This window comes from Mercenaria mercenaria, chromosome 2, assembly GCF_021730395.1.
Source record: "Mercenaria mercenaria strain notata chromosome 2, MADL_Memer_1, whole genome shotgun sequence".
NCBI lineage: Eukaryota > Metazoa > Mollusca > Bivalvia > Venerida > Veneridae > Mercenaria > Mercenaria mercenaria.
Window position 1 is genome coordinate 16,916,853 of NC_069362.1, and position 17,051 is coordinate 16,933,903.

The 17,051-nt window shown below is 34.8% G+C and overlaps 1 protein-coding gene across 11 annotated transcripts in view; it reads right to left on the reverse strand.

Annotated features, from left to right (window-relative positions):
- The window catches only part of LOC123561998 (uncharacterized), a 94,730-nt gene that overhangs the window by 17,004 nt on the left and 60,675 nt on the right, over positions 1–17,051 (reverse strand). For 7 of the 11 annotated variants that reach the window (XM_053531045.1, XM_053531025.1, XM_053531034.1 and 4 more), the window contains 15 exons: positions 16,950–17,009; positions 16,177–16,249; positions 15,903–15,994; positions 15,382–15,633; positions 12,585–12,799; positions 11,093–11,285; positions 9,129–10,097; positions 8,623–8,812; positions 8,124–8,192; positions 4,202–4,364; positions 3,097–3,184; positions 2,453–2,542; positions 1,493–1,576; positions 891–995; positions 266–355 (listed from right to left, as the gene is read on the reverse strand). In XM_053531045.1, coding sequence (XP_053387020.1) covers positions 266–355; positions 891–995; positions 1,493–1,576; positions 2,453–2,542; positions 3,097–3,184; positions 4,202–4,364; positions 8,124–8,192; positions 8,623–8,812; positions 9,129–10,097; positions 11,093–11,285; positions 12,585–12,799; positions 15,382–15,633; positions 15,903–15,994; positions 16,177–16,249; positions 16,950–17,009 — 2,733 coding nt within the window. The remainder of the gene's footprint in view (positions 1–265; positions 356–890; positions 996–1,492; positions 1,577–2,452; positions 2,543–3,096; positions 3,185–4,201; positions 4,365–8,123; positions 8,193–8,622; positions 8,813–9,128; positions 10,098–11,092; positions 11,286–12,584; positions 12,800–15,381; positions 15,634–15,902; positions 15,995–16,176; positions 16,250–16,949; positions 17,010–17,051) is intronic. The other 4 variants (XM_053531053.1, XM_053531071.1, XM_053531063.1 and 1 more) reach the window with 4 other exon arrangements.

Sequence of the window (17,051 nt, forward strand, 5' to 3'; positions counted from 1 at the left end):
AAATGTTACCATAGGGATTGTATATTGACAAATACACAACAGTATTTATAAGGTAAAATACCATTTCATATGATTTCTACACGTTCTTTATAATAGTCTCCAAGAATAATCATTACAGACGAGAGACAAAAAATGCAACAAATAATTTTTGTGGGATAATGCGTTGTGTTCCGCTTTTAAAGCTTCTTAATACGCGTAGATGGACAGAAAAAGCTATTCATTTATATTCAATAGTCTGAAACTTGTGTTGAACAAAAATATTAACCTGTGACTCCCGGGCGAACTACGTCACATTTCTTCGGCCTGCCTGGTTTCCGCTTTTTGTTTGGTGACTCTGGCGACATATTGACTGATCCTAAATATGTAAAGTAAAATCCTATGATTTTAATGGCATACATTGCATTGTTTTTGGCAGGAGAGGGCTTAAAGAATTGGAATAAAACGAAGATTATCAATACATACGCATACAATGTTTCATCTGAAAAGCACTTATTGAAATCAAAATCATAAGCCTTTTAAATCTTTAATGCAATCACTAGCACTTATGCAATTAATATCTTGAGGCTAGCGCTAAAATATCACCATACATGTAGTTAAATACAAAAGTATAACTGGAAATTTACTATAAATGTAATATAAAAAGGTGTTTGAGTAGTGTCTCCTAGCCTAAGGTAACAGATAGATTTTCTAGAATTCGCCGAAATAGGAAATTTACCGTGATCTTCGCAATCCACTTCCAAACCACAAGTACATTTGTACTTGCCTCGAGTCCAGGAAGAAGAACTTTTTCAAGGCACCAAGCTGAGTGAGTAGAGGAGAGAATTTTATCTACAGTCGACATAAGATTTCATTATAGATATATTAACTGATACAGTACACGAAACTCTTACCATTAGTTTCCTCCAACTTTCTCTTCTTTTTCTGTACGTCTGCTGAGGATTTAGCGGCATATTCAGCCAGTAAATTAAGACCACTTTTAGCCGAGTACTCTTTTGCTAATAGAAAAATAAAATAGACTTATTACAACACTTTTGTTCAGTTTATATACTTATACAATGATTTGCGCATGTCTTAACTTCAGCTTTCATTTTATTGTTTACAATCCTTTCTGCATAGTGGCACATATGTATGGGTTTTTTTCTGCCAATAAAACATTTGATATTGTCTTCGTCAACTAGAGATTTATGGAATTACTGAAAATCTTCATTTGTGCGAGGAAACTGCACATAACTTTAAAAATAGAATTCGATAAGAACATCGTAGAATGCAAATATACGTTTAGCCTGCTGACGGCAAGTGATTCTGCCTTTGCGACCAGTGCAGACCAAGATCAGCCTTCATGGTCAACACTGTTCGCTATTCAGTCAGTAAATTGTCAGTAAACACCCTTTCAAATAATAAATGGTACTGCCGAAATTGAAAGATAGACCAGTCCATTTTAGAAATTTAGCAGGGTAATGGTTAAGGGAAAAATGGTACTACTTGTATTTACCATGTTCTTTTTTCCTTTTCTTCAATTTTATTTCTTTATGCAAGGAATGTTTCCTGTCGCCGCCATATTTCCTTTGCCATAAACCTGGATAAAATTATAAAAAAAAATCTTTATGACAATAAACGTGAAAACAAAAAGTGCAAGGATGTGTTAAACAACATATTATCGTATCTATTCTAATAAAAGCTTATGTATGATATTACTAATATTAGTCTATTTGTTCGGTATAGTTTACTTTTTCAATTATATTTTTTCTTTTCTTTGCGATGACAATGAAGAAAAAAGAAAGAACAGCCAATTAATATATATACATGTATATAATTAACCAACATTTATTATATATATTTTTTATAAATATCTTTGTCGTTTTTGTCATATTGTACAAATTGTTTATGGAGACCACGACCAGTAAATAACAGATAATTGAGTTCGCTTTTTGTTTACTTGTATTTTATTACTTATTTTTGTGACAGTTATTACAATGTACATTAGTAAGAACCATAAAATATAAAATTTGAGGAGAAAATTATTTCCGGAGTAAAATGAGCCGTGCCATGAGAAAACCAACATAGTGGGTATGCGACCAGATGGATCCAGACCAGCTGCGATCCGCGCATCTGTCAGGATCATGTGTTCGCTTTCAAACTATAGCAATTAGAGAAGCGTTGCGAACAGACGGATCTGACCAGACTGCGCGGATGCGCAGGCTGGTCTGGATCATGCTGTCGCAAACCGCTATGTTGTTTCATGGCACGGCTCAAATAATGATCTTAATTAATTATAGGAGTAACATCATGACTACCTAGTGTTTGCGACTATTACTTACAACCGAAGTTGCTTTTTTATGTCAACAAATCACAAACAGACGAAACTTCTCATTCAATCTGCAAAATGTGAGCTATCTCTTTTTTGGAATAACATTTAGACCATTTCTTTATCGTGTAAATAAAACATATTTACCACCAACGAAGCCTGTTTCTTTCCCATTGATCTGTGAAAGTCGCGAGCGCTTTATCAGTTTTCCAAAATCCATCGCCTTGTTATGACGAGCTGAGAAAAAATATTGATAAACAATGAAAACCATTTACTGTAAACCTATAATAATTTGCATGTTGCCTAATTACTGGCACTGATTTTCATGGCCTATGTATGGTCTCGAACTCATTTTTCGTTTCATAAGGTGACCACGTGTCCACGAACCATTCACACCTAGAATCCCGAGTTAGCATTGCTCATGCTCTTTTGGGGATCAATTAATATCTGTTAAACTGCAACAGGTAGCTTTAAAAAAAAATTTTCTGTTGTTCTTGTATTGGCAATATGACTTTTCCTTGAAACTACAAGCATACTAAAGCAAGAATCAGACTGTCCAAGTTTTGTAGTAACAATCAAACACTGAGAACTAACTTTATACAGACTTGCTAAAAAAAACGCTAATTATGTGTTGAAAATGGTCGAACAGCTACAAAAAGATCTATTACGTATTTTAAGTCGATATTCTGCTTCTGTCAGATATGTTAATTAAGTAAAAAAAAAAAACAGCCAATAGCGTATCCAAAATGGAGAATTTACGTGACACGTCTTCAGAAATGATGTGTACATACCATGTTCATTTCTTTCGGTCGGCGCTGATCCCCCGGGAAACTCGATCCTTGCTGGGGCTATCAGATTTATCTTCTTGCTTAATGGTATCTGAACAGGCAATAAGACCGACATTATATATCTCAATTAGCTGGCAAACTGGTCATAAGAGAACCAAATAAAGCAGCCTATATACAATATTATAACAGTGTAATTTAGTAATCAAATACTGGAATATTTTTGAGAGCATAATAGTTCAACTTACAGAATTTATTGTAAAAGTTCATTCTAAATTCACTCGTTTTTCTTTAATGATTTGAAAAAAAACATGTTTACATCTTCCGTCCGTCTTTTTTGAAAAAGTCAGAGAAAAAAAAATGTTACTGACATAAAATAAAATTAAAGTTTTTATTGTCTGAAACCGCATGTTTTGCTAGATATATTTAGAAATCAAAACAACGCAACTGATATACGTTACAGCTTTATGTTAAAGACTATTTAGAAACTGTATTTTTAGAAAAGTTTTAGAGCTCATAATTATATTATTCAGGAGCACAATACTAAGTTTAATATTTTAGTTCTTTAACAAAGATAGATAAGCTATTATATCTCGTAAAGTAATCGTTTTACGTAAATAAATTCCGAGTTCCTCTCTTGGTGCAAATATCTCACATTTTCTTTTGTTTTCGTTCTGTTATTTTCTGAGTTTATGTGCTTTTTGCATACTGCATGTAGTATGCATACGAATAATAAAGAATGATTTTTGCGTAGCAATGTGCATTGTTTCCTGGACAAATATTACTGACAAAAAGACGTTGCCTAGTATGCCGAATAATAACGGAATCACCCGGAAATTGCCGAATTCTGAAAAATGAGTCATGGCTAACCAAAACTCTACCATGAATCCTTGCTTGGCAGTTTGTCTCGAGACTGCATTCGAGCCGTCTGATAAATAAAATAGATTGAAATTTGACAAAAATGTGTCATTCATTAAAAGATAAATTCACATGTATGTATGTTTCTTTCAATATTGTTGGAGTTCGAAAACCTCAATTCATCTCGAGTGTCTTGAATTAAAAGATATCAAATTTAACAATGCAAGTTATTATAAAGACATATTCGGCATACCTTGAATGAGCTTCCGGTTTTCCGGAACACTCTGTCGACGAGCATTTCAGCAAGTTTTTTCTTCTTTGCTGGACCGTGTTGTCCCGACGAGCTACCACCGGATGAGGAAGTTGGCGATGTTTTGCTATTATGCTCACTAACTTTCGATTTTGAAGTCTTCTCACTGCCAAAAGAAAAACAAAATGTACTCTAAAGGCACAACTTTAAACCTTTAAACAAAGGAGTGAAATTCCAAAGTACGAAGCAATTCAAAGGCAATTAAATTAAGTCTGCAGGCTATTTCCGGATCCTGAACCGATTCGGGGAGGGCTGGGTTAAAAGAGAAATTCGACCAATGCACTGATTTTCTTATGTATGAATCTCAGTATGTACGTATTCTTTTCTACACAAATACATAATTAACCTTTAACTGCAAAGCTAAGCATGTTCCACTTATGTAAAAAATATCACAGAAATATGTTGATTTACACCCGTGGGACTTTTAGTAAAAGTACTGAAGGTTTATATACCTATATGCAATCAAAATGGTGACTTCTTTAATAAAAACTTGTTGAAGGTACAACAGTTTTAATCAACCGAGCAAAAATTAAATTAAACACACTGTTCATTCTTATTCAGTGTATTGTCTATCGAAAGAATAGTAAAAATTCCAAAAACAAAGCATATCCAAAGGTTATCATGAAACAGTTAAAATTGTTACGCAATACTCATGGAGCTACAGCCGTTTCAAGACAGCTATGTACCTGTATGCAAAATACTACACCATCAAGTTTCACGGAATTTGTTCACTGTACAAAAAGATTCGAAAACTTAGATGTCATTTCGGTGATGGCAACCTTGGCATTGACCTTGATCAAAGGGTGCAACAATATCAGCACTGTAACCCAAAACCTCTAAATTTAGTACTAGTGACCCTGACCTTGATTACAGACAGTCCAAATGTCGTTGCAACCTTTTAATATTAACAATCTAAAATATATTCACTGTAGAGGAAATGTGAATTCTATGTTTAGTAATGGTGATCTTGACCTTTATCAGACTGACTCAGATATTGACTCCGTCACAAAAAAGGTCCAAAGCTTTTTTATTATACTGAATATCGACCGGAGACAAACAAAACAACTCGTCCAAAATCTAGAACGGAATAGGCGAACTAAAATATGCAAAAACAAATGGCTGAGATACTCCATGTGATCAAATACGAGTTCAAATTTCTAAATATCCGCGAGATACACATTTAGTATTGCTGCTGGTTATAGGTACAGTTCGATCGGTTTCATGTATCAGATTAAATTTCATATTATTTATTTATTCATTTACTATTCATATTTATTTATTCATTTACTATTCAACTATTTATTAAATGAAATCTAATGAGTATGAAATGGTATTATATGAAAACATTTATAAATGTTTTACTTTTTCTTATATTGCAATGTCAAAAGTTATTAAACCATTCTTTCGAAGCGAAAAATTATAGTTTGACTGCTTTTATAATTAGCAGCTCGCTTTTGCTTTATTACAATAAACACAATTGAAATTTATCTTTAGAATCTTCCAAATAATTAAAAATTCAGAAGATTATTTACCATCTGAAATTCTGTTTTAACAGGCATTGTTATAGATTTATTTATACCATGCGCAGTAGTTTTGACAAATGACTGGAAATCTATTCAATAAGTGTTTTATTATATGACATAAGAAATTATTTTTTTACAGTTTTGACCTATTAGCCTAGTAATAATGTATATTGAATACAGACCGGTCTTATATCACAAACTACCAACAGGCAAATAAGGAGTCATGTTATTATGTATTATAAGGCTGGAATTTTTGTAAACATTCTTAAATTTTGAAAAGAATTTCATGAATAATAATAAAGTAATAATAAAATGTAGTTTTTATTGCAAATAATAAGCAGAATGCATTTTACAAATAAGTTGTAACGGCCGTAACGTTGATACAGAGATAAATGCTGACTAAACAAATATTTCTAAAACAAAACATAAAACACAAAAATAATTTAACCTTTAGCCTGCTAGCGGCAAGTGATTCTGCCTCTACGACCAGTGCAGACAAATTCAATCAGTAACACTCCTTCGAATAATAAATGGTACTGCCCAAATTGAATGGTGCACCAGTCCATTTTAGAAAGTTAGCAGTCTAAAGTTTAAAGAAAAGCAGTATCCAAAAAAAAAAACCTGAACAGAATTTTGGCGCGCCAGTTTCCAGTTTGAATATTCTATATTTATTATTTTGATGTCTTTATTGTTTGTGTCTAATTCACGGTCTTAGCTAAAATATTTACAGATAATGCTGAAAATGTGTTTAATAGGCGTCTTTGTATCTCCTTCTGTTCGATTTTCTTCTGCCTTCCATTATTCGAATCATGTAAATCTTAATAAGATAAATAATATTTGCGATTTTGTTAAAACGGATTCCCGTAGTATGTCATAAAAGTTGTCTGTGCAAAAATATAAAACTTTTTTTTCCAAAGCACATTCCATTTTTGTGCATAAAATCACTCGCTTGAAACAAAAAGCTTTAAAACAGTCATAGAAATCAGTAATAGGAAGCTGTAGACAAACATACATTTTGCATTCTGGAGAATTAAGTTTTCGTTTGTTTTTTATCAAATTTGACTTTTGGACGAAAAAAAGATTCTATATAAAATTAGCTCTAAAGGCGCATAACGGATAGAAACACCCCACACAACGGCTAAAAATAGAAACCACAAGTACAGCTAATTATCTTGGTTTTTGGGAGGGGGGGGGGGGTGTTAGAATTAAGAACAGTTCGTGTTAATTTTGTTTCAGTTCAGTCCTAATTGTTTTCATTTGAATTCTACTATCTTTATCCGGTACAATTTTTTTATTAAGAAATAAAACATAAAACATTTTCCTTTTCGTATCAAAATATTTACATACTATCATCAATATAACAGCTTCAGCTTGAGGACAATGCCGGTAAACATTGCTCCAAGTCACACGAATCCTGAGCCTCTGATATTGTCATTTAAATTATGTTTGCAACCGATAAAAATAAATTTTAAAAAGCGGAATGTCTATCTCCATTCTCTATCATTTGGAGACCGTCCAATTCTGTCCAACATCTAGATTGATTGACGGCTTTCTGTACAATAGACAGATTATTTACGGTCACTAATCAACGCTTCAGACGAGTAACGACCCAAATTCGAAACCGACACACTACCCTAATATTGTTAGATAACATTTGCCATAATAATCAATGGCTTTTCGGCTGCGTGAACTTTTCAGTTTAGCTAACGTGCTGTATACCTACAATTTTATGTATGACATTACGTTGATATGTATCGTCTGCCTAGACAATACACGAAATAATACTCGGGTTCTTTAAGCGGAAAGTTAAGTATTATAAACGATTTTTGACAGCCAAATTCTGTTCGCCAGAATAATTTTAAACCGATATGTAAATTGTAAGCTTGGCATTTTGCGTATATCCCTTACCTAATCCACTTATATTTTAACATGCTTTAGTTTGAATTTATTGACCAAGAAATTCTTCACAGAAAAACAGATTTGTCTATTATAATAAAATATTGTTTTTAAAACATTATGTTCACGTATTATTAGTTTTCTATAACGTTGCTGCGCTTAAAGAAGAGCACATTGCAGTCTTTCCTCTTTTTTTTGCTAAAGAACCTCTATACATTATTTTAAGCAACACGAAGCAAAATGCTTCACACACCAGTCTTTTAAACCCAAATTAGATAGATTTTTAGAAGACCAAATTCGACATGAGTAAAACTTGGCCACAGCCTTCGAAGCTGGATGTTTCATTGTCTGCTTAAAACTTGTAGAATACGTAATTTGTATAAAAGTAAAGCGAGTTTACGCTTTATGATTCCTTTGACAAATACATAAATATTTCCACTGCTTACCTTGTGCTTTCTGTATTCACGTCTTTTAATTTCTTTTTTGGTCTTCCAGGACCTCTTGTAGTGTCACTGCTGAAATTGTTACATGTTCTTCAATCTGACATCTTAAATGGTATTACACACTGCCCAGTAGTAATTAACGATTTTATTCAGTAACTATAAACCATTTTAACGTTTTCGAAAGCCATTTCAAAAATATGAATATTATGAAATATATGTATTCACCTACAACAAAACTCTTCAAAGACAACAACGTTGTCTCCCCTAAGGTACAGGAAACTCAACTTCTATCACAGTAATAGATTTGCAGGGCATTATGTAGGCAGTGTGGTAACTGTAATTCTGTCATCAAATAAGTAACAGCTATTTTTCACTTTAAATCCCCGTTATATTCCAGGACTTTGATTTTTTTTGCAACTGTCTAGAACTGTTAATTACAAAAATATTTTAGAGCAGCCTTCTACTATAAATCATACAAATATTTACTTCGTTTTTTACTTACCTTATCCTCTGTTTGTTTTCATCTTTTGTTTTGTTTTCCAGTTCTTTTGGCTTCTTCGGTGTCAACTTTGCTAGCTGCTTCTGTTTTTCCTTGTATCTTTTCTGAAGCTCCGCCAACCTCATCTTCATCTCCATCTCAATGGAATCAATGACCTCGTCATCTATTTCGAGAAAAGAATCAAGGTCTGTTTCTTTGAGTTGAGATGCCCGAAAGAAAGAGCATATAAAGGTTACACAAAAGTAAAAGATAGTTCTACAGAAAACATCGACACTAGTCTATCTAAAACGTTTTGGATTACAATGATATATAAGTACAAAGCATTATGACGAGAAATGACTAAAAGAACTAACACTACATTCACAGTTCTATTAAAATATTAAGGAAAACTTAATTTACAACAGAAGGTTTAAAGGTATAGAAGAGAAAACTTATAATTACACATGTCTAAAACATAATCAGTACAAAATACTAGAAAAACTTTACAACGACAAAAAATTAAGGCTCACCTTCTGGTACAGATATGCCACAAAATGTTGTCACTTTTTTGGTAACATCTATTGCTGGCTTTTTCTTTTCTTTTTTGGGCTTAAAAGCAAACCCGCATTTTATGCGTGGTTTTGCAGTCACTTGCTTCGTCTCAGTCTTAACATCTTTATGTTTTCGTTTCTCAAGATCTTCTGTACTTTTCTTTTTAATGTCAATCTTTTCGACATCTTTAATATCAGTTTTAACATTTGTTTCAGTATCAACAACTCCAGTTTTACTAACAGCTGTTTCTTCTGTTGCATTTACTTTTGACACAGATTTGTCATTTATACGCATTGCACTTTTTTCAGCAAGAGCACTTAGGAGCTCAAGCCCATCCGCAGCTTGAAGCACTTGGGGATCCATAAATGGGTTGTATTCTGTTAGATCAGTGAATATATTTCTACTCGCTCTCGGAGATTTGGCATGATCATTTAAATCCGTTTTACTTTCGTTATTTTCTGCAACTTTTTCACATTTTACTTTTTCGTTTTTACTGTTATGCTGCTTATCAACGATTTCAGCATCTCTTTGTTCTGAAGAGCCTAAAACCGTTGAATCTGAACACATTCCCATTTTTAAATCATCTTTTAAATCCGTATTTTCTTTCTTAATTTCAATTTCTGTTGTTCTATCACTACAATGTACATCGACCGAATCGTTCTTGAGGTTAGCACTCTCAATTTTGTTTTCTACAATATCGCATACTTCTAAGATTTCTTCACCATTATCATCAGATTTGTTTTCTTCTATATCTTCGGGACAAGAATCGGAAGCTGGTAACATGGGAGATGTTCCGCGTGACTGAACGGAAGTATGATCTTGTTTAAGCTGAGTCACTTCCGGGCACTGGTTCGGAACATTTGGTGTAGTTAACAAAGTCTGATTAGGAACAATTGGAACTGTTGGAGATGAAAATGTGTACGGCTGTCCTGTTACTACGGCAACATCTAGAAAGATATGCTTTATTTACTAAATGGGTTTCAGGTCGCCTGAACATTAATGCTACACATGTATTTTAGGTAAGAAACAAGGTTTTTAAACAGTAAATTTCTACATATTATCTTTATTCGATGAATATCAAAACAATGTTTAACCTTAGTTATATACCAACTCACTTAAAATTTAAATGAATAAATAAAATAATACCTGTAGCATCAATACGTTTTATGCATTCAGACGTGTATAATGCCGTGCACATTTCTTTACTTCCATTTTTCTCTTTAGGTTTTATGTGTTTAAAAAAATCTCAAAATTATTCAAAAGCTTCAGTAATTTTTCGTTTGAAATATCCAATGACAGATAATTTCCTGATATGAGCCGCGCCATGAGAAAACCAACATAGTGTATTTGCAACCAGCATGGATCCAGACCAGCCAGCGCATCTGCGCAGTTTGGTCAGGATCCATGCTGTTCGCTATTGCAATAGGCTTTGAAAGCGAACAGCATGGATCCTGACCAGACTGCGCGGATGCGCAGGCTGGTCTGGATCTATGTTGGTCACAAACGCACTATGTTGGTTTTCTCATGGTGCGGCTCAATTTTCATGATATTTAATTGATACTACCGTGCGTTAATTATATACTGAATACATATGTTTGTACTGATAGATGCCAGTTAAGAATTTTCTTTTTCTTTTAACAGCATAGCATGCAATAAGAAAAGTATAAGAATTTCAATTATTACCTCGGAAGCTAAATACTAACAACCATTACGGACATTAAATAGTTAGAAAATCCCAGTTCATCCTAGGGCATTCGCACAATATTCAACTTGAACTTTGAGCCAGTTGTATAACAATTGCAACAACATAAAACATTTACAAAATATTTTGAAATTTGATTCAGAAACTTAATAAGGATAGTCAATGCTGGTTACTGACTTTTTTCTTCCGGAAACAAAAAGCTGCGAAGAAAAGAGGAGAAAAATAATTGACCACGAGTACCTGAATCAGTCTTGGTCTGAGACAGATCAATTATCTTGGACTTCTCGTTAGTATTGTCCTTGTTCGCTGGAACAGGTGCGTTGTCATGTCCGGCAGTCAGTAAAATTGACGGCGTAATTACGTTGGCTGAGTTAGAAGGAGTAGATGACAATAGCTTGTCTTCCTTGATGGTCACTTCTGGAGTCGCGAGCACCTGCGGAAGTAATGAACCAGTATTTGATATAGTCATATATTATAGTCTCGTGGTAAAATATGATTATTCTGGTCAAATTTCTCAAATAATTGGAGTTCTTACAAAGGATATGAAAATAATACAGGATTCAACTGAATATATGGAATAAGCACAAGCCAAGTAGCTGTTCCTCATTTTAGTCTATTGTGCTTATTTGTGATGGTGTTCAATTATTAGTTTCAGACGCAACATGACAACCAAAACACATACAGATAAGTAGGCACTTGCAGGCAAACATATGCTCCTATTTCCGATAAACACTGGAGACCAGGTAGATACTGGAAAACAATCATAATTATGCTTTTTCCGGTGAAAACTGGAGTTTATGTAGACAATGGAGTGCAAACATATGCTTCCATTTCCGATGAACACTTCAGCCTAGGTACACAATTAAGGCAAACAGATGCTTCCATTTCCGATGAACACTTCAGCCTAGGTACACAATAAAGGCAAACATATGCTTCCATTTCCGATGAACACTGGAGTCTTGGTAGACACTGTAAGGCAAACATATGCTTTCACTTCCGTAGAATACTCAGCATAAGTAGACACTGGAAGGCAAACATATGCTTCCATTTTCAGTGAGCGCTGGGTACACTGGACGGTAAACATATGCTTCCATTTCCAGTGAACACTGAAGCCTAGGTAGACACTGTAAGGCAAACATATGCTTTCACTTCCGTAGAATACTCAGCCTAAGTAGACACTGGAAGACAAACATATGCTTCCATTTTCAGTGAACGCTGGGTACACTGAACGGTAAACATATGCTTCCATTTCCAGTGAACATTGAAGCCTAGGTAGACACTGGAAGGCAAACATATGCTTCCATTTCCGATGAACACTGGAGCCTAGGTAGACACTGTAAGGCAAACATATGCTTTCACTTCCGTAGAATACTCAGCCTAAGTAGACACTGGAAGGCAAACATATGCTTCCATTTTCAGTGAACGCTGGGAACACTGGAAGGTAAACATATGCTTCCATTTCCAGTGAACACTGGAGCCTAGGTAGACACTGGAAGGCAAACATTTGCTTACATTTCCGGTGACCATTGGAGCCTAGGTAGACACTGGAAGGCAAACATGTACTCTCATTTCCAGTGAACAATGGGGCCTAGGTAGACACTGGAAGGCAAACATTTGCTTACATTTCCGGTGACCACTGGAGCCTAGGTAGACACTGGAAGACAAACATGCACTTCCATTTCCAGTGAATACTGGAGAATAGGTAGAAACTGGAAGGCAAACATGTACTTACATTTCCAGTGAACACTGGAGCGTAGGTAGGCAAGCCTATTTCAAGGCTGGAAGGTCTGTCCGGTTGTTGCCCTGGAAACAGTGACGCAGTCGCTGGTAATGTGGCCGGAGCAGACTGGCCAGGTAAAACAGGGTGACCATATCCTGCCCCGCTCGTTATCTGACTTCCAACAGGCAAACCACTAAAAAGTCGACTGCTATCAAAAACGTCTGAACCTATACGTTAAATACACATGTATGATGTAAGGTGTTCTCTCAAGCAATGGTTACACTTTTGGTCAATTAAAATAATTTACAGTTCTCAATATTGTGCTTTAGATGGCATGATTCTAGGTGAAAATCATAACATCAGAATTCTCCAAAAATGACATCAACATATATATCTAAAATCATAAATCGATATTATCAACAAGAGCTGTCTCCATAGGATGACATATGCCCCCGATGGCACTTTGAATGAGTAGTTATGGCCGAAGTTAGAGTTTAGGACCTTTGACCTACGGAGCTGGGTCTTGCGCGTGACATGCGTCTTACTGTGCCACACATTCATGCGTAGTTATTTTAAAATCCATGCATGAATGACAAAGATATGGACCGGACACGCCCATCAATGCACTATCATGAAAAATGACCTTTAACGTCTAAGTGTGACCTTGACCTTTGAGCTACGGACCTGGGTCTTGCGCGCGACACGTCGTCTTACTGTGGTACACATTCATGCCAAGTCATATGAAAATCTATCCATCGATGACAAAGATATGGACCAGACACGCCCATCAATGCACTATCCTTTAATGTCTAAGTGTGACCTTGACCTTTGAGCTACGGACCTGGGTCTTGCGCGCGACACGTCGTCTTACTGTGGTACACATTCATGCCAAGTTATTTGAAAATCCATCCATCGATGACAAAGATATGGACCGGACACGAAAATTGCGGACAGACTGACAGACTGACAGACCGACAGACTGACAGACGGACAGACGGTTCAAAAACTATATGTCTCCCTTCGGAGGCATAACAATTATTAGAGCCGTGCCATGAGAAAACCAACATAGTGCGTTTGCGACCAGCATGGATCCAGACCAGCATCCGCGCAGTCTGGTCAGGATCCATGCTGTTTGCTTTCAAAGCTATAATTGCAACAGCATGGATCCTGACCAGACTGCACTGTAACGTACAGTGAAAGTTCTATCTCTTACTTTCTAGGGTTTGACAGTCTGGCATAAATGTGGATCCTTAACAATTCTAAATCATGTAAAAGAAAGATTTTCGAGACAGCGTAACCTAATTATTTGAACGACCTTTACTCTTTTTCTTATTTGTATCCGGTCAATCAGTATAATGTTTGTTTCGCTACCAATTTAGCCAAACCCTGGTTCACTGGTGCTGGGAAATATTACGATGTAGCAACTTCTGAAACTATTATTTCAATTTCGCGCACGTAGACATTATTGAAGAATAAAACATCACTTTCTTTATTCTCAACTAGATGTGTAACCTTTACCTTGCTGGCGGCAAGTGATTTTACCTTTGCGACCAGTGCAGATCAAGATAAGCCTGCACGAACGTGCAAGGCTGATCATGGTCTGCACTGTTGGCTATTCAGTCAGTACATTTTCAGTGAACATCCTTCTGAATAATAAGTGGTACTGCCCAAGTGGGCAAGTCCATTTTAGAAATTTAGTAGGCTAAAGGTTTATTCTTGACAAAATCACGTGACGACCTTTAACCCAATGCAGTGAGGGCAAACCAGCAATGTTTTGGTCTCAATAGAAGATAACTTAAAAGGCCGTTAAAACTGCACAGTTGCAATCCTTCCAGAATTGCAAAGTAATTAATGGAGATGAATTTAACTGGTAATACTGTCTCTGTAACAATTAACTAGTAGACAGAAATATCCACTTTTATGAAACTGAAATTAGATTACCAGTAAATTCGTTTTGGATAAGGTTGGCACGACGCTTAGGCAATATAAATGTACATAAAGTACTGTTTATAGCTAAAACAATGCGCCTTAAGGGACTGCAAATGCTTAATATAGATAACTAAATCCTTGATAGTTATCTGTAAACCTATGATAAAAAGTAGATGTGTCTATAATTGACATTTTCGATTATATCTAGGTAAAACAGCGGACGCGGTTCCTAATTTTGTAATTCTGCTATAGAATTATGGTGTATCTATATATGCAACAGTGGAGTCATAAAACATGCAAAATGATGCTCGAGAAGGAATAATTTGACAAAACTGTTTGTATCAGCAGTTGGTAAAATCTTACGCTTGTATTAGCGGATGGCATTACATCGTTACTGCAAATGTTTTACTCAAGGTTGTGGTGAAACCTATCAGTATTATGGTAAATTTAAGCGTAAAATTTATGACACATATCATTACTTTTTGCTTCAGGAAAAACGCTTGAATTAGTTTGAATAAATTTTGTAACTTTTATTGCAATACACGACCCTCTCTCCCAAAAAGCCCACATCTCTCTCTTTTACATTTGGTTTTATTATAATAAAATATATATTTTCTAGTGATTGGTATTTTAAGAACACCGTCTGCTATATCTTTCCATTATAGTATTTATTTTTTGTTTGTTTTTGTTTTAATCGTATCATCATGGTAAGAGTGTTACAGTTGCTAACCGCTGTTACTACAAAAACAGGTAATTTTAATGACTTTTTATCGATTATTGCTTCTCATATTGCTACGACATAACATATGATGCGTTCACAGTTGTCATTAAGTACCATGGATCAAATTTAAATGATAAATAAATGACAAGAAGGTAAAACCTGTCGGAAGAAGAAGTATCTGTCCAGTGACAGAGTCCTGTGCCAGCTTGTATCCCGCCGGCACTGTAAATGGCATCTGACTAGCTTGTGTTGCTGTGGAACTTGCTGTGGTGACATTTTGTGGATATGGAAAAGCTCCAGTTCCGTACCAGCTTGTGGGTGTCAGAGGGTGTCCTGTTTGCAAGAATTGGGCCGCAAGCTGTCGTGAAGCGGGATCATCTGGCCAAAACACTCCTGGAGGTGTCGCTCCACCTTAAAGTAATTGGTTCTTGGAATATTTTATCGTATTTTTATATTCATCACTAAACTACTACAATAAACCTAGTACTATTTATATGACCGACTGTAGTATAGACTGACAGTGTGTTCGATATTTTTATATTATCAGACTAAAACACTTCTATACATACTACTTTTGCACTTTACCATGCCATGCATCGACTAGTCACTTTCAAAGACAATAAATGAACTTAAATACTAACCGTACTGGAAAATGAAGTAATAATGTATTAGAACTTTACCTGTAACTATTAAATTTGCCGGCAATTCATTCCTTTTGTCAGACACAGTTTGGCCACAACCCTTTGTAGAAGGTCTGATTACTTTTAGCGGTCTACATAAAAGGAAAATAAAAGAATTACAACAAGACCGCATTGCATATTGTTTCATTAAATCGCATCAAATTTCATAAAGCATTGTACACATGTCTGATATTAACTGTTTTCAATCATTTCCGCTTGCGCGAAATGTTCATGTTCTGACTTATCGTTTAGGGAAAAACATTTTTTTACCAACCTTATAGGTTTTACATCCGCTACAGGGTGTTGCTTTTTGGTATCTTCCGAATTCTTTTTAGTATCATTTTCAGCTGTAATAATCAATATAACATCATTAAAAACCTCTGCTCCCTATGATTCAATCATTCTGCTTTTCGCCCTTAGTAGTGATTTGTAATTAAAAAAATAAATTAAAAGAGCAAACTTATATTATATTTCCTCGCTAAAATTCAATACCTGTTAAAATTTAGTCTGGGTGCTCAGACACTTTAATTTACTTTTTTTAATTCTCATAAAGATTAACGTGATTTTATGTTGAATAATAAATACAAACAACAGTGCAAGACTTCGATTCATATTACAGTAATGTTAGATCTTTCAAATAACGTACACTTTATTTCATCTTTGTAAATGTAACAAAATTACAAAGGAAAAATGTCTAATTTAGCTTTGGAAATAGTTCATTGTTAGCAACACACCATTGAGTTTTTTTTTTTATATATTAACGACGACAATCGATTTACCGAGAGAAAAAAATGAAGACAAAAATTTAAATACTGGATCACAACATATGTCTTATCTGTATTTAAAAAGGTTCATGTTGTGCTATTATTGATGTAGACAAACATGAAAAAACAACAGGACATAAAAGTGCATCTTATACAAAACACACATTTTTTGTCTTATTTTTGTTTCGCTCAAGTCGAAATTTATTACTTTTTTATTCTAAGTATTACAATAATATTACTAACTATTGTATTAGTATCAGAAAAGTGACATTATGCAACATACCGGTACATAGCTTTGGTGCGATATTTCTTTGTCTTGCCACAGCTATACCGACGGGTATGCCTTTGAAGAAAAAAATATCAGCTTTACAATGTAGTCATATAT